Source organism: Thermobia domestica, chromosome 1 (genome assembly GCF_964235325.1).
Source record: "Thermobia domestica chromosome 1, izTheDome1.hap1.1, whole genome shotgun sequence".
NCBI classification, from domain to species: domain Eukaryota; kingdom Metazoa; phylum Arthropoda; class Insecta; order Zygentoma; family Lepismatidae; genus Thermobia; species Thermobia domestica.
In genome coordinates, this window is record NC_137454.1 from 195691317 (window position 1) to 195714526 (window position 23210).

Here is a 23210-nt window from a genome sequence, read left to right on the forward strand (position 1 = left end):
TTGAACCACCCGACCGATCTCAATCAAATTTTCAACATACATGAGTTTAGGGGCAGGGATTGCTTTAGGCTATTCAGTTTGACGATACAACGTAGGGGAGGGGGAGAGAAATTTCAAAATGATCAAAAATGACCAATATTAATGTTTAATCCAAAGTTTTCGGGATCGATGAGAGAAACAGTGACACTTTTGATGCTGTTTTGAATCCAAATGCAGCCCTGATAGTTGGGGATGGGGAGGTACAACGTAGGGGAGGAGGATAAACATTTAAAATAATCGAAAATGACTAATATTAGTGTGATGATTCAAAGTACCAGTAAGTGCAGTTAGAGCTATTTCTTTTCTTTTTCGATTTTCAGTTAGATAAAATTTTATCTTCTTATTTCAATCATTCAAAACTATATTACATTACATAGCGCATCTTGAATAAATGGTTGAATACAACACATATACAGGGAGGGTCATTAGTGAGTGTAAATCTGGTTATTTTCACATTTGTTTATAGTTGACGTACTTGCTGTAATCAAGTAGTTTAATTCCAGATTTGAGAAATTTCCTTGAAGTATGTGCAGTATATAGTATATGAGACGTATTTCACCTTCGATAACTAATATAAGGGATGATGAAATGAATCCCGTTCGACACCCCTGCGCGGAACAATTGATGACACAGGATTGTGTTGTTGAAATTGAATGTAGCAGCATGTATACTTGTGCCATTAGTATAATAATCATTGTGATTAGAAGGAATAACGTTTCAACTACAACATTTATCGTCCCAAATCCGTCCAAGTCAGATCAGCGATCAAACCCTGCTGTTTCTGAGTGCAGAAGGATGTGTGTTCCGAAGCTCATATTCAGTTTTGTAGCTACTGCTCAAGTACTCACATGATTCTTGTCGCGAACACTGTCCAGTGATACTCATCCACTGGAATACGATTGTGGTTTGTGGCAACAAATTGCTCGTGGGAAGAGCAGGGAAGATTATTTGTTATTGTTCGAACCGTACGAAACATTCGTGTCCACTTCACGACGGTCGTCTTTAGTACACGTCCATAGACGTTCTTCATCCAACAGAACGCATCAGTCGCTTGACGTCCCTCTGCACTCAGAAATTGACTAACTCGACTTGGCCGGATTTGCGATGTTGAATGTCATAGTTCAAACCTTATTCCTGCAAAGATAGCATATGCTTTACAATGATTGCTAAAATAATGGTACACATATACCTGCTATTACATACCACTACACTAATACAATCGTATGTCATAAACTGTTCCTACTAATAGTGCCGAACGACTTTCATTTGATCACCACTTATAAAAAGTAAGAAATCACTCTTTCTCCAGTTTACTCTGACAAAAAAAAAATTACAACCATATTCAAAATTGTAAAAAAATCTTCGAGAGTACTTACCAGAACCATTGAAGCAAAATATCTATCTATGGCCACTTCTCCACTTAGTGTATCAAGCAAAGCTTGATGTGCTATTTTGTTGTCAGGTCGAAGGCAAGCACATAACATACCAGCAGCACATCGGGCGGTAATTACAGTTTGGACAATATGTTGCAATGCATTTATGAGGTCTTCACATTGTACAAGTTCCTCACGCAATTCAATAATATGTGCGTTGTTCTTCGTGATACGGTCTCCTATCCGACGGAAATCTGCCATAATTCTTATAACCGTGGCCACTACTCTAATCTTCTCTGATTCTCCTAGCATAGAATCCAACAACATATTCACCAAACCACGTGCTGTTACTGATTTCAGGGCGTAAGTATTCATATGCCACTTTCTCCTCCACTTATCAACCAATAGAATTACATCTGGTGTGGTGCTATCAAATTCTTGAGGACTTTCTGGAAATTGGGGAATTCCTCTCCATGCATCCTCGTCCTCCGGGTCATCTCCATCACTATCTTTAATTAACCCTTCTTCTTCTCGGCAAAGGTGACCTATGAGCTCTGAACCTTCTCCCCATATTTTCTTTTTATATTCTGTGAGGTCAACGGTCTTCTTTTGCTCCCATGGTGGAATCTCTCTCTCAGGCTCTTCTATCCACTGCAATTTTCGATTTGTTTGAGGAGCCAGGGCTGCTTTGGACGGTGGAAGAACAACTGGCAACTTTTTAAGGTAAGTTTCTCCATCTTCGAATTGTAGTCGAGTGCCAGAGTACGTGGTATGAGCTTCATTTTGATGTTCATAAACCCTCTCACCAAAAGTTAATAAATTCGCTTTTATTAATGCCCCGTCTCCTGATCCTTCTTTCAAAATCCTTTCAGCCTCAACATTTCTTGGCATATTCAAGTTCTCAGTTTCTTCAATTGTTACTGTTTTCTCAACTTCATCACTATCGTCCATGCGCTTGATCAAATGTTTCATTGACAGTCGTCTGGAATGAAAATTATCGTAGCGCTAATCTATAACCAGCAAGAAAGTAAAAAAAAATAAAATAAAATAAAATAAAAATAAAAATAAAACTATTACTATTACTAAATCCATTATTTCCAATTTGCTAGTGAATGAGTAGGAAGCAGTATTACAAGCAAATCACAAAGTGGAGCTGAACAGAAGACAAGATAACAGTAGTATTAGGAGTATGTGAGTAACGATGTAGGATGTACAATTACTTCTTGAGCTTTAAGTGGTTGTTATCTGCTCCATATGTCTTGTTATTTCTGATATAAAAAAATGGAAGCAGCAAACTGTGACATTACAATCTGAAATTGCTTTTGTGTTTAGTTTAAGCGTTTGATTTCAAGAATAGTATACAATTCACTTCTTATTCTAATTCCAAATTGCTGTAAATGTCAGTTTTAAATACCCTTCATGTTAAAAATGTATACCCCAGTTCCAAAAACTGGATAACATATTGGCATAGAGTGGTCATGCTTCATTTATTATAGAGATCCATTGTTGGTTCACGCTTCCCTACATGATAACTACTTATATACTACTACTACTACTACTACTACTACTACTACTACTACTACTACTACTACTACTACTACTACTTATAATAATAATATAGGTTAAATTAAATTACGACCTCTTCGGTGTAGAATATTGTAGCTATATTGATTTAAATTGAAATGTTATCATTTACAGGAGATATGCACGTATAGACATTATATATAATGTATATAGGAGAGGCAGGGGCATAATGGACATCTTAAGGTTGAAATTGAAATAGCAACGTTGCTATGAATGGAAAGTCGATGATTTTGCAGTTCAACATTCTTTATTCTTTCTTCTACAAATGTAAAGAGGTGTAAGGCGTGAAAGGTTTACCAAAAAAAAAAAAAAAAAAAAAAAAATTGCATGTGCAAAGAAATCGACCTATTGTGAATGACCGTTTTACACCATCCCCTAGTAGGTAAAATGGCTTCATGCTTGGAGCATAAACGTATTAATTATATTTCGATAAGGAAATGCTAGTTTCCTTGAAAATGTTAATGAAACAACTATAAAACAATGAGCGGAAACTATAAAAATGAAAATAATACTAAAATAAAACTAAATAAAAAGGAAAATACAAAGTGGAATAGAGGGGCTATAAAAAAAATCGAGACCAGGTCTCTAACGTGCCAACAGATGACAGAACAAGGGCACACACTCGGTCACAGGGAGCACTGACCTTCATACGTCAGGTGTTAAGAGAGAGCCTACTGTGTCTATCGATAAATATGCATTCCGTGCTATTGTGATTGCATGCGTCATCCCTTTTGCGATTCCAACATGAACGACAAGCTTGAGTGGCATGCGTTTCCAGATTGGAAAGACATTAATGGAAGACGAAGAAAGATCAGGGAGATATTTTGGTCCCCTGGACATTATTAAGGGGCCATTTTGCTCCAATCTCGATATAACTTTCAAAAACCCTGTATCTGCTATTCGCCATCTTCCACAATGCCTGCCTGATTGTTTGATGGCCAAACCTCTCTCACTATCTATGTGTGTGCACTGGCGCAAATCCCGGGGGGACGAGGGGGACATGTCCCCCAATGTTGGACCTGGGGGGGACAGTTCCCCCAATAATCTGACTTAAAAAGTGCTTTTTGGGATAAGCTTGATGATTTGTGTCTGACTGCCACAAAGGAATGTAAGATGAAATTGATTCCTCTTGGCTTTTCCATTTTTTAAAAAAGAATCGTAATTTGTAGTATTTCAAACTGAACTTCGTGCTGTAGTGCGTTTAGTAGTCTCATCAATATATATTAATTCCACTTCCGCTATTTGGTCACAAATTGCAATAAATACCAGAGGAGGATATGTCTCTCTCCTCATGCTGGAAAGTTGTCTTAGCTGTAGGTACGGGCACAAATTCCGGGGAAATGGGGATACATGTCCCCCCCCAACATTGGAACTGGAGGCTCTCCCAATAATCCGATTTGAAAAGTGCTTTTTGCAGAAAAGTGTGATGATTTGTAGGGATGCATTCGAGTCGAGTCGAGTCGAGATTTAAGCCTGTCTCGACTCGTCTCGAGAAAATGTTGTCTCGACTCGTGTCTCGACTCGAAAATATGTTTCTGTCTCGACTCGTGTCTCGACTCGACAGTCTCTGTCTCGACTCGACTCGAATTCGAGTCGAGACAAAATGTACGAGTTAAAATATACGCACACATCAGCCAGACCATCATGACTACCTACCTAATTGTCAGTATGTCGACTTTTGGCATGGATAAAAACGGCGACACGTCTTGGCATACACGCAATGATCCTTGATAGGTCGCTGGAGAGAGCTGGCACCACATGTGCTCACTCAGTCACCTAATTCCCGTAAATTCCAGGAAGGAGGGCGATGTGTTCTGACGTCACGTTCAATCACATCCCACAAGGGACATCACTCAAATGTCCGGCTCCAATTTCAATGAAACTTTTTTTTGCTGATAGAAGGCATGTATGCATCATTACTTGTGATGACAAATTTTTGCCATGGTGCATGTTTTCTATTTTTTTTAATAACTTTTAAGAGTTGTGATGTGGTTATTAGAGATTACCACAGAAGTCCCTTACTACCCTTTGTAAACGGAGCGTTAATGAAGAAAAGTGAAGAAAAACCATGTGGATACATATAAGTCCTGGGGGGAAGTCGTATGGTAGATTTGACCTTGATGGCAGCCATCTTGAAATCCGCCATTTTGAATTAAGGTCAAGTTTTCAAAATGGGAATAGGGTAATATGATACATAATTTCGGGCTAGAATTTAATTAGAAAAATAATGGTGAGATTAGTTTTAAGATACACCCATTTGGGGGAAAGTTACCGGCATATTAATTGTTTTTACTTACTGTGTGCGTAAGACCCTTCTTACTTTCGTCTCAAGACCTGTAAATCGATCGCAACGGCAGAGCCCGTTTTTGCACTAGTGTTTAGAAATCTTTAAACTCACTTGAGGCAATATTTGTGGATTATTGTATTGTATTTTGCCTTTAATTAAATTTGAACCCACTTCATGATCTTGTGTAAAGTATCACTAAAAGAGAATTTCGGTTTTTATGGAGAACGTAAGCATAGCAATTATAAAAGGTGAGTAAGGTGCGTATGTATTTATAAGAAAGTTTATTTTAAGAGTCTTTTGTGGTTCCGCCAATCTATTCTTTAGTTGTTTTTTTTTCAAAATACTCATATCTCATAAATAAAAGAGCTATTATAAAATCTCTTACCACTATTCTTTAATACTTATAAAATTTTATTTATTGTAAAAGCACTGGCGAGATATTTCTTATCGCCCACTAAAATTATGGTGGAGCTCATTCGTGGCTAACGGTTAGCATACTTGCCTTTGGCGTAGGAAACCTGGGCTTGATTCCCGGTGGGAGTTCATGAGGTTCGGATTCCACGTTAATCAGTAGGTCCACGTCTCACATAGCCTCGCTGCTGAACGGGACGTTAAAATCAGAATCAATTCAACTCAAAATTAGGGTTTTGACTTTATTATGATGTCATTAGTTTAAACGCCCAACTGCCCAGTAATTATAAACATTGACTACATTATAAAATTGTAATTTGTGACGACTAAAGTATCAGAAATTAAAGATTATTCTTTGGGTTTTGGAACATTTTGAAAAACGTGAAAAACTGGTACTGCACCGATACAACACACCTTTTGGATTTGTCATTGTGTAAAGTGATACAAACTAAAGAAGAATTACAACTTTATGAAATTGTATTAGGACTTATTATTTAGAAATAAACACCAAATAAGTGTAATAGTTCATATCCGTATCAAATACCAAGTTTATGATGAATCAACTACACAAAGTAGGATCCAAAAACGCTCATTGCAATTTGTTCCATCCTTCAGTCGAACCAGGAACTGAAACATAAAGAGTGACGTTTTCTTTTTAAAGATACTTTGTCCAGCTAAGTATTGTGAAGGTTTATGTCAGTAGAAGGAATTGCATTCCATTATACAAGCGCAATTTCACAACTTTATGTACACATTACTAAATATCGAACACCCTTGTCCATATGATTAGCGTACGCGTCTTTGGTGCGGGAGACCTAGGTTCGATTTCCGATGGGAACTCCTGTGGTTCTGAACCCACGTTAATTTGTAAGTTCACGTCTCATATAGCCTTGATGCTGAAAGGGACACTAAACTCTAATCTAATACTAAATACAAATATTTAAAGAAAAATGATGACGCACCAAGATGACGTGAATTTGGCTATCAAATCCATTTTGTGTTTTCAGTTATTTTCTAGTAGTATTTTTTCTAGGCATCCTTTCAAAAGACAGTGATGCAAATTTCGTAACTGCGAATTCCTGTTAGAAGCCATGAAATTATCCGATTAGATGCAAAATTTCCCGTCCACTAAAATAGATACCGTAAATTTACAATATCTAACAATAAATAATTTTGAAAGATATCGCTTTCGAGGGAAAAAATGAAGTGAAATCTTTGAGTTTTACGTCCCACGGTTATGCCGGTTAGGCTAAAGGAGAGGGGTGATGATGAGAAATTAGTGAAATCGTGGAATGAAGAAAGTGGGAGGAACGGAAGAACCCCGAGGAAACCCACGCACACGGTGTTTGTCCACCACAAAGTTCACTTGGTGCGAGCTGGGATCGAACCAGGGTCCCCAAGCACCAGAGGTGAACGATCTACCACTGAGCCACCGCGGCCCCGCTTTAGAGGGGCCATGACGTATAGTTGAACTCATTCTCGTAGTATGAAAGGCATTATTTATTATTATGCATGATAGGATCACAAACAAAATTTAAAAATATTATGTGCACTTTCTTTTAACAAACATTATATTGTCTTTTATGGTGTGGAAGGGAATGTTATGTTCGAAAAAAAAGTCCTTAACACGATTCTTGTTGCTACACACTGCATGTTTCTAGCCACAGAAAAGATGCAGCGATAGGTAGGCTATTTTTCAATTGCTTTACATTAGCTTGATGTTTCAAGTCTTTTGTGTGTTTCTGAAGTTCACTTTTACCACAAAAGAGCTCAATATTAACATGTCTTACATAGCTTTGGTTCGATTCTCAACACGGACTGCAACTACCCGTTAAATTGTGCATCCGAAAGGCACTCGTTGTTAAACCTCGCTTATCACCGCTCATCTTAATAATATATATAACTTCACCTCGAAGCAAATGTTGCATTTCTCTCTTTCATCCTAACACAAAACAAAACTAACCACAGCTGTGACACGAAGGAGCTATTTCAAAAAGAAACAAGCTGTGCTTCATAGAGATGTGTACCAAATGATAGAAGTATAAAGTATTGTTTTCTTTCCTGTTTATTGATATCAGTTGGTGTTCTTAATAAGTTTACTCATTAGTTTAGAAAGAGTATATATGGAATTTGGACATATGTTGTACGTATTCTCCTGAGAAATTGATGAGACCAGAAAAATTATAAGGACAGATGGAATAGGTTTAAGCGCATCTACGTGACTTTATCAAATATTTATTCTCCATAATGGTACCACGCGGAAAACTTGGTATAGGCCTACTTTTATCTTTGCCTCCCTCTGTTAGCTGTTTTGTATCATATATATCGGATGGCTTTGATATTTCTTCTGATCATTAAAACAACAATGGTACCTGTGTGCGTGCAGAAATGCAAAAGCACAAGGTAATTTCCTATTTGTTTTGGAAACAACAAACCCATTTCACGTGTGCGAGAGAAATTGAGCACAGCGAGATCGGGTGTTTACTCATGGTCAGTTCGCAACAGGAATCCATGGTAAAAATTTGGCTATTTCGAAAACACTCGCAAAACCTTACAAATACAAAAGACTGCGCTTCAAAGAAAGTTTAGACACAGATGTTTCAATTTTCTTTTAGCATCGTTCTTCAGCAAAAGAGTCGGTTCATTGTATTCGAAAAAGAGAAGGGAGAAAGGGTGAATTTATATTTTATGTGGGGGGTAACGTTGTAAGTAGTATAAACAATACATACCGCTTCCGACTCTGTACGCATACACTAGCCGCGGAGTTCACACACACACACACACACAGAATCAGAGTCCTCACACACCAAGGGTGAGAGCTGTGCCACTGAGTCACAGCGGCCACGGGGCTAGGTCGAGTCCACTTTACGTTCATAGTTTCTTAGTACATAAATGTTACGATTATGAAATAGATTTTCCTTAATGAGCTGCATAAAAACAAAAGCTTTCGAAATGCATTAAAAACAATTAGCTCGATTTGAGTGTGAACTTAAAGTTATATCAGAGTGTAAATACGGATACGCACCAAAGCTCGAAAACTTAATACACTATTTCTCCTATATAGTCAGCATGTATCAAGCAATCATTCAGCTTTCATTTGAGAGGATGGAAATCAAAGGCCCCTGAACAACTATGTTACTAATGTGCGGAATGTATTTATCTTACAGTGAACTGCTTTGATGCCAAGTGGCCTAACTCCAAAATTGAAATTTTCCAGGAGTGAAAGTTGAAGTTCAATATCTCATGAACAATCCATATTTCTTTTATGTTGGGAACCAAAACCATAACTACTGTATGTAGTTCATTGTTTTATAACTTAGTGTTTACAAAAATCCTTTAAAAAAATACCTATTCATAGAAGTGGATGGTACTTATCTGTACTAGTTCTTGGGATCCAAGCAGTCCATTTATTGTAATACTAGCTTAATATACCCATTCTTCGCATGGGGGCTGTATTTGGAAGTCAACACCTGTGGAAGTATCACCATTCATTTCAGTGACCGCGAAAACTAAGGATTTGACACTAGTATCAATCAATATGGGCTATTTATACATGTCTCGGTATTCCTCACCCGCTGACACCCGGCCCGCATACAGTAGTAGCTGAATTTGCAAGCCATCGCTGATGGAAGTGTCACCATTGATCTCAGCGACCGTGAAAACTATGGATTTGACACTAATGTCGATCAATTTGGATTACTTTTACTACATGTCTCGCTAAACGCCCCCCTGAGACCCCCTGGTTCCAATTTTGACAAAAACGCTTCGCCTTAGACTGGGACCTGGACCAAGGAATCCGTGACCAAAATTTGGTAACTCTCGGTCAACTTGTCTGGTCCCCAGGTCGGTCCCAGTAAACGTCCCCCCCCGAGACCCCCCTGGTTCGAAATTAAAAAAAAAACGCTTCGTCTTGATCTGGGGCCTGGACGAAGGTACCCGTGACCAAATTTTGGGAACTCTCGGTCCACTCGTCTGGTCCCCAGGTCGCACAGACAGACAGACAAACACACAAACAAACTCTTTATTTTATTTATATTAGATAAATAAAATATATTTATGTAAAATAGTCTCGTATCATAATATGTGATGTACAACAAATGTTACATTATATATTATCCGTAGCTCGTGATATGCTGCAACATATTAAAGCCTCAGAATAGTTGGGCAAGCGAATAATCCAGAAGTTACGTACCCCTATTGCGTTCATGGGAACGAAAACACAATAATTATAACTATGCTAAATTACTATAGACTACCAACTGCTCATTCAGAGAATTTATGAAGTTCACTCTATCGCAATAGTTTCATACAAACTGGATTTAGACTACGGATAATAGTTTTATACAAACTAGATAATCAAGTATTATTATTATTATCATTATATTTACAGTACAACCAAATACAACGACATTAACTATTAGTTCTAATTAACTGAATTGAGCTGAAAATTAAATCTTAATCTTTAAAGATTAACTATTAATTTTATGCGTTCTGTACCTTTCTAAAGGAATAAAAGCTGGAATTGGTTTCAAGGCTGTTTCTGAGTGAATACTTTCTTCAAAATAATATTAAAAATTATAGAAAGATTTTCGAGACATTCGAGTCGAGTCGAGATTTTTAAGAGCCGTCTCGACTCGAAAATTCGAGTCGAGAAATACGTTTGTCTCGACTCGTCTCGAATTTTACAAAGTGTGTCTCGACTCGAATCTCGACTCGAATTCGAGTCGAGTCGAGTCGAGACTCGAGACATGTCTCGACTCGAGCGCATCCCTAATGATTTGTGTCCGACTGCCACAAAGGAAAGTGAGATGAAATTGGTTTCTCTTGGCTTTTACATTTTTAATAAAAAAAATGAGGGCGTGGGACTGCGTGACGTAACCTGATATGAAATCTTATCTCCTTTTCTCCCCTAGGCCCTAGCACACGAAGAATATACAGACTATCCAATGTCAGTAAAACCTAACTTTTCAGTAAATGGGAATTTAATCTATTTGTAGTATCAGCCTAGGCATCTATTCATGCTTCGTAAGCTAACTCTATAGCCTATGGAACCCGGAGGTTCAATGCCGCGTTCACAAAAGCTCTTCACTGACTTCTATCCTTAGCCAACTGGATCCAGTTTCTACTTTGTATTCCTATTTTTGCGAGATCCATCTTAATATTGTCTTCCCATCTGCGTCTAGGTCTTCCTAATGGTCGTTTCACTGCTACAATTTGGTCTTACCGCTACCGATTGGTCTTGCCGCTAACACTTTGAAAGCGTACCTAGTTTTTTCCATCCTGGCTATATGTCCTGCCCACCCAAGCCTCCTAAACTTGATGACCCTAACAATGTTTGGTAAACCGTATAAATTATGTAGTTTCTCGTTATGAAGTTTCGCCATTCTCCATTCCCGTTCCTCTTGGGTCCGAATACTCGTCTCAGGATCTTGTTCTCAAATACTTTCAGTCTATGTTCTTCCTTTAGAGTAAGCGATCATGTTTCGCAACCATACAGAACAACAGATTGATTACCGTTTTATATATTTTAAGCTTCAAATTCCTCGACAGAATTTGCGACGAAATGAGATTTGAACTGAATAGTAACACGAATTCCCTGCTTTTAGTCGACATTTAATTTCTCCGTGAATATGATTTTCGTCTGTTAATATTGATCCTATATATTTGAAAGTATCTACTTTATCAAAAGAATTATTTAATATTTTAACGCATCCATAATTTACCGTATTACAGTACCGACTAATACTTCCATGTATTTAGTTTTCTCTGCATTTGCTTCTAAACCCATGCCCGTGCAAGCGTTTAATAAGATCTCTGCATTTCTTTCTATTGTTCTCCTGTCATCCCCTATTAAATTTACATCATCAGCATATGGGATAACCTGGTGAATACCGTTCAATTCTAGGCCCTGGTTGCTATCTTTGATTTTCCTTATAGCGTATTCCAGAACAAAATTAAATAATAATGGCGACAACGCATCTCCTTGTTTCAGGCCATTCTCGACGTGAAAACTCGTGGCCAAAAAATTTCCTACCCGGACTTTACACTTTGGGATTCATTTAAACATGCCTTAATTGATCTAATTAGCTTTTTCGGTATTCCAAATTCTGTAAGAACGCTGTACAATGTTTCTCTTCTAACCGAGTCGTAAGCCCTTCTAAAATCAATAAATAGTTGAAGTACCGGCCTACTGTATTCCCACTTCTTTTCGAGTATTTGTCGAATGGTAAATATTTGGTCGATAGTTGATCGATTTCGTCTAAATCCACACTGATAATCTCAAATCATTTCATTTGCGTATGGGGTCAATCTTGCTAATAGAATGTTTGAAAGGATTTTATAGGATGTTGATGGAAGAGAGATGCCTCGATAATTATTACAGTCAGTTTTGTCGCCTTTCTTGTGGATTCGAACAATGTTTGATTCTTTCCACTATTGCGGCAATTCTTCCTTGTTGTAGATAAGGAGAATGAGTTTGTGTATCTTGTTCCACAATTTTTCACATACAGCTAAAATTAAGTCAGCCGGAATTTCGTTTACACCCAGATATTTGTGTTTCTTTAATTTCTTTATAGTGATTTCTACTTCTATTCGGTTGAGTTCTGGAATATGCTTTTCTGCGGTGTGTATCACCCTTTCTCTACGCACATTAGTTTTTACTGCGTGTTAAGAAAATCGTTAAAGGAATATTTCCATCTTTTTAAAATGCTATCTGTATAAATGAGAACTGTTCCATCAGCTTTCTTTATTATAAGCACGGAGTTGACAGCCTTTCTTAAATTCGTTGATCCCTTTATACATGTCCCGGTTTGTTTTTATTTTTACTATTATCTTCAAGTTCCTATATTTTAGCTTTCAAAAAATCGCGTTTCTTTGTTCTAAAAGTTTTGGAAGTTTCCCGCCTGATGTCTACGAAATTTTGTGTAGTTATTTCATTCGGATTTTGTAGCCAACGTAATTTTGCTTGTTTTCTCTTTTCTGCTCGTTCGAACCATGGTTTGTTGCTACGTATTTCCGCGCGTCCCAATTTTTCTTTTGAGAGACGGCGCTTCATAAGCAAAGAAAAGAATTCAATTGGATTTTTCTCCATAATCTTAAGGTTACATCTGTTAACTAAAGAGTATATGACATGCGTTAGATTTCTGTAATGATTCCTTTAATGTTATTGAGATCAAGGGGGCCGATCCTGGGAGGTCGGAGGCCCCCCCCCCAAAAGCTCACGTGGACCCCCTGTATTTTTATGAATATGTATTTTATATGTATTTTTATTGTTAGGTCTATATGTATTGTTTTATGTATTTTTTATGAATGCCCCCCCAAAGCTACAGAGAAATCGGCGTCCTTGATTGAGATTATCATCATTTTGCTCAAAGAGTAGTGTTGCGTCATACATAATTGATATTCTTTCTTCATAGTTTCGGGGAAGTCATTATGGTATATTATTATAAAACAATTTTAACGTGGATATCTTTGTGGATGCCTAATTAGAAACATACCAATTATAAATATGCATGTATTCCGATTTCAGAATGTGTTCACGGCAGTGATTTGTAATACTGATATGTATTACTACTTCATCTACATCGCCTAATATATAATATACTCTACAACAGTTGATCAGAGTCATCTACCGTAATATGAGTTTCATCTCCCTTCTCTAGAATAAGCCTCAAATGTGCCCACCTCCTAATGTTGAAGACAACCAACGGCGTATTTAGGATTTTGTTTCGAGGGGCTAGCTATGCCCAATACAAGGAAGGAAGTGGGCAATTGCCCATCTGAGTTTGAGAATTAAATATATTTTAATTTATGCATAAATTGAAGTTATAATGGCAAGAATTGCAGACCGATAAATCCTATATGATATTATATAAAAATTTAGGAGTGAATCTAACCCTTTACTCTATTCATACAATAAAAAGAAAGCATCCTCTTGCCCTTCCTAATTTCCCGGGCTAATTATTCCCCCGTTTTGATTTTTTAAAATTCAAACATTTCCTTCTTTTAAAAACAACTAAACGATATAATTTTTCCTTTGTTATAATAACTCAAGTCCTGTCATCTTGATATCCGCGCAAGTTGGTGTGGAACACCAGTTTCGCTTATTAACTCCTCTTAGTTTTGGTGTTACTGATGACGGCCGACTTAAATCACAACTGACAATGATCGATAAAGTATGATAGACGAAATGAAAGAAAGTAACGTCAAGAAAAAGAAACAGAAAAGTAGAAAGGACGAAAGAAAGAACAAAAGGACGCAATTCTTACATGGAATGAAATTTGGCAAATACAGTATTATTCCTGAACAAATAGCATAAGAAAATGGAAAGTCAATGACATTCTTAGAAATGGTTAGAAGGATTATTGTTGTACGTGGAATGCGAAAAACTAACAAATTTATTTCGTGGGGAGCTTGAGCCCGATAGCCTCTTAAATACACCACTGAAGACAATTCTGTTCCCTGATTCTTCACAGCATTGATATATATGCGGAAAAAAGCAGAGGCGGTATGTTTCATTATGATTTTGACTCAACATACCGGCTAATTAAATATTGTCTTGATCACTGAGAAACCAGAGACGGTATGTTCTTATTACTGAAAAACCAGAGACGGTATGGCATACCACCGCATACCGTCTCACTTCGACCACTATATATATATATATATATATGGGAACGGTCTTACCCGTCCCCCCCCAATGTTGAAGACAGATTTGCGCCGCCGATGTGTGTGTGTAACATGTTTTATTCAAATAATTACTTTTTTCAGCAACAGGTAGAATACTCGCTACTTACCTTATATCGACGTACCATGAAAATGGTTTTCTCCGCTTATTTAACACGCTATTGAAGGTAGCGACGTCTCCTTTTCTCAACACTTCGCGCCACACTAACTACGGCTTGTGCAGTAGTACCAGCACCAGAGCAACACCGTTATATACCGGGGTGACAATTTTGCCCGGGGGGTCGTTATGCCCCATTTTTCCTATATTTAAAAGATAATTTGTTGAAGCTCTTTCAGTATTCAAATAAGTTTCCGTAAAAATAACGAAATGTGGTTAAATATTTTGCTGAAAATAATTTGTGAATTCATAGCGGGACAAGAGTACAAACAATTAATAGTAACATATTTGGGAACAAATAGTAACATAACAATAGCACGATATATTTTTTTAAAGGTATGCCTACGAATATTAGTAAAAGTGTATCTAGAAAGGTAGGGGGACGGTAGATAGCGGCATGACGTCACGCCGTCCCTCTGCCTATCTTTGTCCATTGTAATTTCTTAGAAACTGAGGGGCGCCATACATAATTTTTGAACGTAGGGGAACGGTGGCCCCACATTCTTCCTCACTTTTACCCCTGCCTACGAAGCAAAACCTATTGACTTGCGACTTGGCTATTTACCTAGTGGTTCATTAATCAATTCATGATTTTAAAAATATTTGAAGTGACAGTTCTGAAACATTGATTCTACGTCCTGGCTAACATATCTTGTTAATACAAGATGTAGCTCTCAAGAGTTCTTGTACTTCTCCTTCCAACGTCTATCCTGGAAGACCTTCCCCAAAGTCAAGACTTAATTAATTTTTCGCTCCTAAGATTTATATATTAATTTCATTTTACAGAAAACTTTAGAATAAAATAAAAATGATTATTATTTTATTCTTCGCATATATTGCTTTATTTTTTAAACTTGGACAGTTCCTTGGAATATAAGCGTAATGATTTGCAGTTTATAACAGTTCATTCTCCAACAGTCATTTTGTCTACTCTGATTATTATAAGAAAGCTTGAATTAATAAACTATTCTACTAGGAAAATTACTTTTTATTAAATGCTATAATTGCTATACTCACAAAGGTTTGATAAGCGTCTTTCTGTTGGCCATCCTCTTTTCTAACGTCTTTTTGACATCTTCTTGTTTCCAGGGAAAATCTCTTGTAGGCATTTCTAGTGCTGTCGATCTGCCTGTGCTTGCTGTGCTTGTGATAGTAGATCCAGGGGAAGTGGTCTTACCCAATCGTCTGGGTTTCCAGCTTAGGACTTTCGACCTTTTCTCTGTTGAACATAATATACATTAAATATTGTAGCAACAGTCTGGCTGTATAGTAATAACAAGTTATTGATCGAACAAATAACTGGAGTATTATTTGTGTTTACGGAAATAAATTGAAATTCCAAGATACTTATTACGATTTCCTTGGTACCTGACTCAATTTTGCCTTCGTCAGGAACTTTTCACTAAAACATTAAATTTTCTGTTCCAACAACTAACCCATAATTGATTTTTAAGTCTTAAGTGATGAGTAAGAATACTGTAAGTTATAATCTTGATACACCACAGATTTCAGAGTAACTGAAGAAGATTGTTGGCCGTGTATGTATTCAAAATGCTCCTGATTCTCTTTCGAATACAATGAATTTAACATTTTGTTACATGTGAAAATTTTAACAGAAAATGTAAATAAGAACAAATACAACTTTGTAGAATAGAGAACAATAGTAGTTTATGCTATTAAAAGCGACTGTCATTTTCATAGATCAAGCATTACATTTTCTTTTCTATTTTGCGTTTCCGCTATGTAGGTTTTCCATGATCAGTATCTATGCAACTTTGCCTAAAGGACATTTTTACGTTTAATCCAACCTCTTGCAAGTTTTTCCTCCTGTACTATTTACTCTTGAACGTGACAGTCGCTTTCAGCTTCTGAAATTATTCATAAATTCATGAAGTCATGAAAATTGATAAATACGTAGTGATAAGGGAACAATAATTCAATTGTCTCTTTCTGCTTTTGGTGAGGACTTTCTGAGTAGGGAATTCTCTCGTTGAAAATAGAAATGACGTTCTGAAGTGAGTTCAACATTCGTAACATACCAAAGAACCCAACAATTCTTTCGATGTTTACGTCCAGTGACGACGAAGCTCGACACAACTGTTCTCTTCTCAGTAACAGTGTTAAACATCAATCTCTGCTCTGAGTCGAATTTAAGTGAATGATTGTCAGCAACATTACTTGACACGCGATGGGCGTTCAAAGCACAGAAGATTTAAGTTCAATTACCAAATTTATGAGAGAAAGGAGGCATAAATTTTGCATGCTCAGTTTAAGTACATGAAACAGTGAACACTGTTTTTACATCGTAAGAGTTACTTACAATATCAAGATATGCATATTTTAAGCACTGAAAGAGACTTCAGGTAGAGAGCTTACAGGTATAATATGTCCAAAATTTCCAAAACTGAACTTGAATCACTTATGTATGGAACGTCCGAGAGCGTTATATTGTCTTGTGAGATGGCAAAAAAGCATGGTAAATGCAATCATGCAAAGAGGATGCAACGTATGAATTAAAGAAGCAACACAAGCAAAAGTGAGAACATTATTGCCAGCGATTACCAGCTTTTACGCTACAACCAGATATTCTCTGCATAATATGGTTTACGGACAAATCATGGTTTCGTCTATTAGACTACACCAATTTGAGCTGTCGGAATCCTAATAGTATTATTGAAACACTACTGCTTTTTGGAAATGTTGGTATTTGGTGCACAGTGTGTACCCTGAGAATGATTAGCCCCATTTTTTTTCGACGAGATCATACACACTGACACTGTCACATATTCAACAAACTTGTAGAGCTCGACGAAATCTAGTGAACATAGATCTACTTTCCACGATATAGCACTACATGTACTATATTCAATGCCAGGATGAAATTATTAATCAGTTCATTTGGTTACGCATCTCCCAAATCTTTTGACCTAACTTCTCCTAAGCTTTCTTATGTTGAAACCAAACCCGTAACTAGAAGATGGCCAAGGGGTTGAGCTCCCTGTGACCAAATTCAGCGCCTCCAAAAACTTTAAGTTGTTTGTTGGTATGTATGTAAATATGAATGTGAGGTAATTGAAGTTAGTGTCCCTCAAAAAGGATCTCGATCTTCCAGTTTTGTGTTCTGGTAAGGGCTTTTGTCCTACTTAAAGGATAAATCTCCACAAACCGTCCAGAACACTGCATGATCTACACAAAACCATCAAGAATGAAATGAACGTAACTATTGTTCACATACTTATCTGACATCACAGATCATAGTGTAGTGGGTTAAGTTGTCTTTGCAGAAAGTTTGAGAACATTTACATATCCTCCGACAAAATGAATGTGATGCGATGCAAGTCCAGTAAATATTCTTTCCTATGGTAGTAAATACAAGGAAGACCCAATGATCTTGAAACATTTATGGTCAAATATACACTGAGAATGAGAAGCTATCTCACATGAAAGGCAATCTTGGGAATCTGGTGTGCAGTGCATTTTGGAGAACCGTCACGATAACTGACCTCAGTAGATAGTTCTCACTGATTCCCGTTGCACGAAATTGTCACAGACACCTGAATTTCAAGAAATTGTGTTCTATGAGTGCCGAAGCAACTAGCACTAGCTGGATTCCCAGAAGAGTATCTTTACGACATCGGAATACTAAAGTTCATCCCACAATGACAAGTATTTGAATTCCAGTGGTGAATCTATTGAAAAATTGTGCCAAATGAGTTGTATCTTCGGCATTAAATGTTTCAAAGTCACTGACTTCTATGTGTTTACTGCTGTAGGAAAACCTACTTTCTAGACGCGTCTTGCACATTTGTTATGTAATTCAGAACTGATATTTGTTGTTATTTGTTTAAAAGCTCTTACCGTTAGATCAAGCTGTATCTTTCGATTGCTAAATTTTCTTTTGCCAATGACTTTAGAATAAACTGACCGATTTGATAGGAATATGCTTTTTTCAGTAACTTATTATCTTCGGAATTATTTTCCTGTGCATCCAAAAAATATCAGAATTGCTGAAATTTACTGACTTCAATATTGTTATTGAAAGAAATTTTAGCAGTGCAAAGCTGCTTTCGATTCCACAGTAATTTAAGATTTGTTTGGTTGTGAAGAATTTTCCTATGCTCCGTGTAGATGAAAAAGAAATTAATAGAAAATGATTGCTCGAATACTACGCTAGTAAGTGAGAATAAATGGCTTTGTAGCTTTCTTTTTTAAAGATGACAACTCTACCAGTATTCATTTATGTATTATCACATAAAAGTAAGTAGGTTTTGCTATTAAACATCGTTAAAATCAGCGGTGCCATTGAGCTGGTTTGCCTAAACCAGTCACTAAAATTTTTCAGTCTCTCGAAGCCGGTTATTTCCAGTAAAATTGTTTCTCCACCTCTGGATCTTGTACTTACGAAAAAATTATAATTCTCCAGTACTATTTTGTAAAATCTTAAATACAGTATTTTTTCGTTTCCAATTTGTAAAGAGAAGTTAAGACATTCTGTTGAAACATGATACTTTAGTTTTCTAATCATCTCATCTATGGAAATATAATTCTTCTGATGTGTACGTGCAATTCGTTTCTGCAACATGTGTTCAGTTTCCTGTCAGAAACGGAAATTTTGCGTTGTGGTGTTTTAAATTGATATGAAATGAGAGATATGATGCTTTAGCATTTTGACACTTACACGGGATTCGCTACTATGTTTCAATGGCCAGTAGAAAGTTTTTATATTAGTTTCCAGTAAATTTTGCATTTCATCAAAAAATTACAAGCTTCTGGACAAAAGTACCAATATAAGCATGCTGTGTGACTTATTACAGGTCAATATTACTAGTACCTGGTAATATTAGAACAAATAATAATAATATAATTAACTTACTATACTAATCATAGAACTGTTGTTAAATGATTTGAATTACATCACTGGCTAACATGGTTTTGAACCAGATATATAAATAGTGGTACTTAGTATTGGACATGTACCTTTCAAAGCCAGTGGGGGCTCATGAGAGAAGTCAGATTGTTAAAAAAAATAATAAATTTTATCACTACACGCTAAGAGAAGAGGCTTACATAAGATTTCTTCACCTTTTCCCCTAACATACACCATATGTAGTATATAGAGAAAATAATGTATCTACAGTGAAAGTTATTGCAAAAAAGCACGATTTCTTTGTTCCAGAGACAAAATTATACACGTATTGACTTATTTCTAAATAATGATTAAATGCTAGTTTTCAAATGCTCATATATGTTGAAAATATTCTTTCAATTTACGCAGTGGATTGTTTATTAAAATATACCATTAAAAATAAAATAATATTAAGTGAACACACCTATTTCTGATTATAATACTTCAAATCTGCAAAATTCATTTAGTCAAACTAAGCAATAAATATTCAAAAAAGAAAAAAGAAATTACATGGCAGAGTTCTAAACATGTTATAAGGTAGGTGCAGGTAAATACGGCATGTTAAGGTTGTTGAATTTTTTTACGGCTTTAATTTTCATGAAACACAAAGAACAAGACATGTTCGTTGCAGAGTAGTCTTTTCGACGTGTGGAAAAATGTACTAAAGATGCCATTCACTTATGTTTTGTACCCAAGGTAAAAGAAAAAAAGTGTTACAAACTGGCGTATTTACCAACATGTCCAGGTAATTACGGCAAGTCTAGAATTCTACTAGAAACCTGTAATAAATCTTGCAACTGCTTACATCGTCTGTATTATAAGAACTCGAATATTACTAAGAACTAAGACAGCATGGGTGAAGCAAAAAAATAGAATAATCAAAGTGCAAGATGAAGATAAAATGTAAAAACGTTAATCTTCAAAGTTGAAATGAAATTCCAAACTGAAAAGCTTTAGTTCATAAGATAGACAAACTATGTCACTGTACTGTGACTTAAAAATACTTAACACTTGGCGTATTTAGCTGCACCGGCGTATATACCTCTAGTTACCTTAGATCATATGGCACTTCACATTTTTTGTCACACAAGAGAATATTTTTGCAGACCATTAAGTGCTGTGTGTACCATCCAGCAGTTTCTCGAGTACCATAGGTCTGAGATATCATGGTTACACAGTGTACTAATTTTTGTATACGTATTTCTTTTCTTAGCTTGCAGTGAAAAGCCAATGTGACTTCCCTCAAGAACCACCACTGCTAGAAACCACGTACAATCCTTAAGAGTTACAATCATATTATTGTTCTGATGAGAGTATAAAAAGCCTACAGACATTAGGCCTATACTTTTATAAATCAAATATGATTAAGGTTTACCTGGTTTGAACGATACAACAGAATGTGTAACATCGACAATATCGCCTGGTTGAGGACCATGTTTTAAAGTTGGCGTGCTGCGTGACGTTGTGATAACTATCTTTTTATCATTAGCTACGAGCGACACAGATTTATCTCCGTCTGCCATTTTCTGAAGATCCTCATCAAGGTAATACGACTGCAAATGTTTCTTTTTATGCGCCTGTACCCTTTCTATCTGCTGTCGTCTCAATTCTCTTGTAACTCTATCTGTGTGAGCTTTCTCATTTCTATCCTTTATTTTCTGCAAAAGTTTATTGCGTTCCAATCTCCATGCTGTAGGACCATCCACTTGGATAAAGGAATCGTCAGCTTCACACTCATCCAGAAAACTAGTGGAAAATTTTATGGGTATATCTGAGATAGTTTCGTTTAGGAACTGCTCACTCCTACGAGAAACTAACTTCTTCATGGTGTCCACTTGTTGGATGTCTTGATAAATATCTTCTGATTCTGGACATGATAATCGCCACATACTCATTTTTCTTTTAAATTGAAACACAAATGAATTAAATTCTGATAAAGAAAAAAGAAATAAAGTTTCAATAAAATGCTAAATGTACTGAAATGAATCAAGCATATCTCGAAAACTAGATACAACTCATAACTTTGTACTTTAGACTTTCCTAGTCTCTACTTACATAACCTATTATAAATGTTATGTTCATATAATTCATCCTGATATTTCCCTACGAGTGCATGGAAAACTAAACGAATTCATCTCGAGAGTTCTTTGCTACCTTGTACGCCAATGCTACGATTTAATGGCGTATTATGTATTGTACCTAAGTGCCAATTGAATAAAACATATTTAAACTTATAATGAAGGTTGGTTCCTGTCACCACGGCATGGCGCGTCCTCAGGTTGCGGATCGAGGAGAAGGCCTTTAGATATAGAGGTTAGCTGCGAATATACTGAATAAGTAGTCGTGGACAGCCGACTAGGAGTGGTCCTCCAGCTTGGGGGTTTGGGTAGGGTTAACAACCTCATCCTGTAAAAAAAAAGCACTTGTTCAGAAATATTCACAAAAAAGGCTCGGACAAGGACTGATAACTTGGCACGACTTCAGCAAAAGAAAATGGACATGAGATTTGGAACATGGAATATTAGGAGTCTTTATAGGGCAGGCGCGTTAAAATCAGTAACGAGTGAGTTAGAAAAATACAGGATGGACGTAGTAGGAGTTCAGGAAGTTAGGTGGGAAGGAAATGGATCTGTGAATTCCGGAAATTTTACGTTCTTTTACGGGGAAGGAAATAAAAATCACCAGTTAGGAACAGGGCTATTCGTTCATAAACGTATATTACCAGCAATTAAACGGGTTGGATTTGTTACTGGCAGACTTTCTTTTATTACTCTTGAGGGACGGTGGTGTGATATTATTGCTTTAAATGTACATGCCGCAACTGAAGATACGGATGACGATATAAAAGACAGTTTTTACGAAGCAGTGGAACGGATATTTGACCACCTCCCGCGATACCATATGAAAATTCTATTAGCGGATTTCAATGCGAAGGTAGGACGAGAGGATATTTTGAAACCGATTATAGGGAACGAAAGTCTCCATAAGGAAAGTAATGACAATATGTTAGACTCGTGAACTTTGCAACATCCAAAAACCTAATCGTGAAGAGTACAAAATTCCCACATCGCGACATTCATAAATACACTTGGACATCACCAGACGGGAAAACACATAATCAAATTGAACACGTTTTAGTAGATAGAAGAAGGCAATCTAGCATAATTGATGTCCGGTCGTTTAGAGGGGCTGATTGTGAGACTGACCACTACCTGGTAGCAGCGATAATACGAGAGAGGTTATCGTTGAATAAACGTAATATTCATTGTCCGAAAACAGAGAGATTCAATTTAAAGAAATTAGAAGAGAGCCAGGTAAGAGAGGAATACCAGATTGAAGTTTCGAATAGATTCTCGGCTTTAGAAAATTCGGAGGATACCTGGATTGAAATTAAATATTGCATTAAAATTTCAGCAAAAGAAAAATTTGGGCACGCGGAAATACGTAGGAACAAACCATGGTTCGACCAGGAATGCATAAAACTAGCAGAGAAGAGAAAACAGGCAAAATTACGCTGGCTACAAAATCCGAATGAAATAACTACACAACATTTCGCAGATATCAGGCGGGAAACTTCCAAAACTTTTAGAACAAAGAAACGCGATTTTCTGAAAGCTAAAATTAAGGAACTTGAAGATAATAGGAAAAATAAAAGCATCCGGGACATGTATAAGGGGATCAGCGAATTTAAGAAAGGCTATCTACCTCGTGCTTATATATTAAAGAAATCTGACGGTACAGTTCTCACTGATAACGATAGCATCTTAA

The 23210-nt window shown here is 36.6% G+C and overlaps 1 protein-coding gene across 2 annotated transcripts in view; it reads right to left on the reverse strand.

Annotated features, from left to right (window-relative positions):
- Positions 1-23210, reverse strand: part of LOC145692481 (uncharacterized) — a 43938-nt gene that overhangs the window by 16604 nt on the left and 4124 nt on the right. Inside the window, exons 2-4 of one of the 2 annotated variants that reach the window (XM_081767790.1) lie at positions 20818-21372; positions 15554-15755; positions 1416-2394 (exon numbers count right to left, since the gene is read on the reverse strand). In XM_081767790.1, the coding sequence (XP_081623916.1) occupies positions 1416-2394; positions 15554-15755; positions 20818-21337 (1701 nt within the window). In that variant the 5' untranslated portion in view covers positions 21338-21372. The remainder of the gene's footprint in view (positions 1-1415; positions 2395-15553; positions 15756-20817; positions 21373-23210) is intronic. The other variant, XM_081767797.1, reaches the window with a different exon arrangement.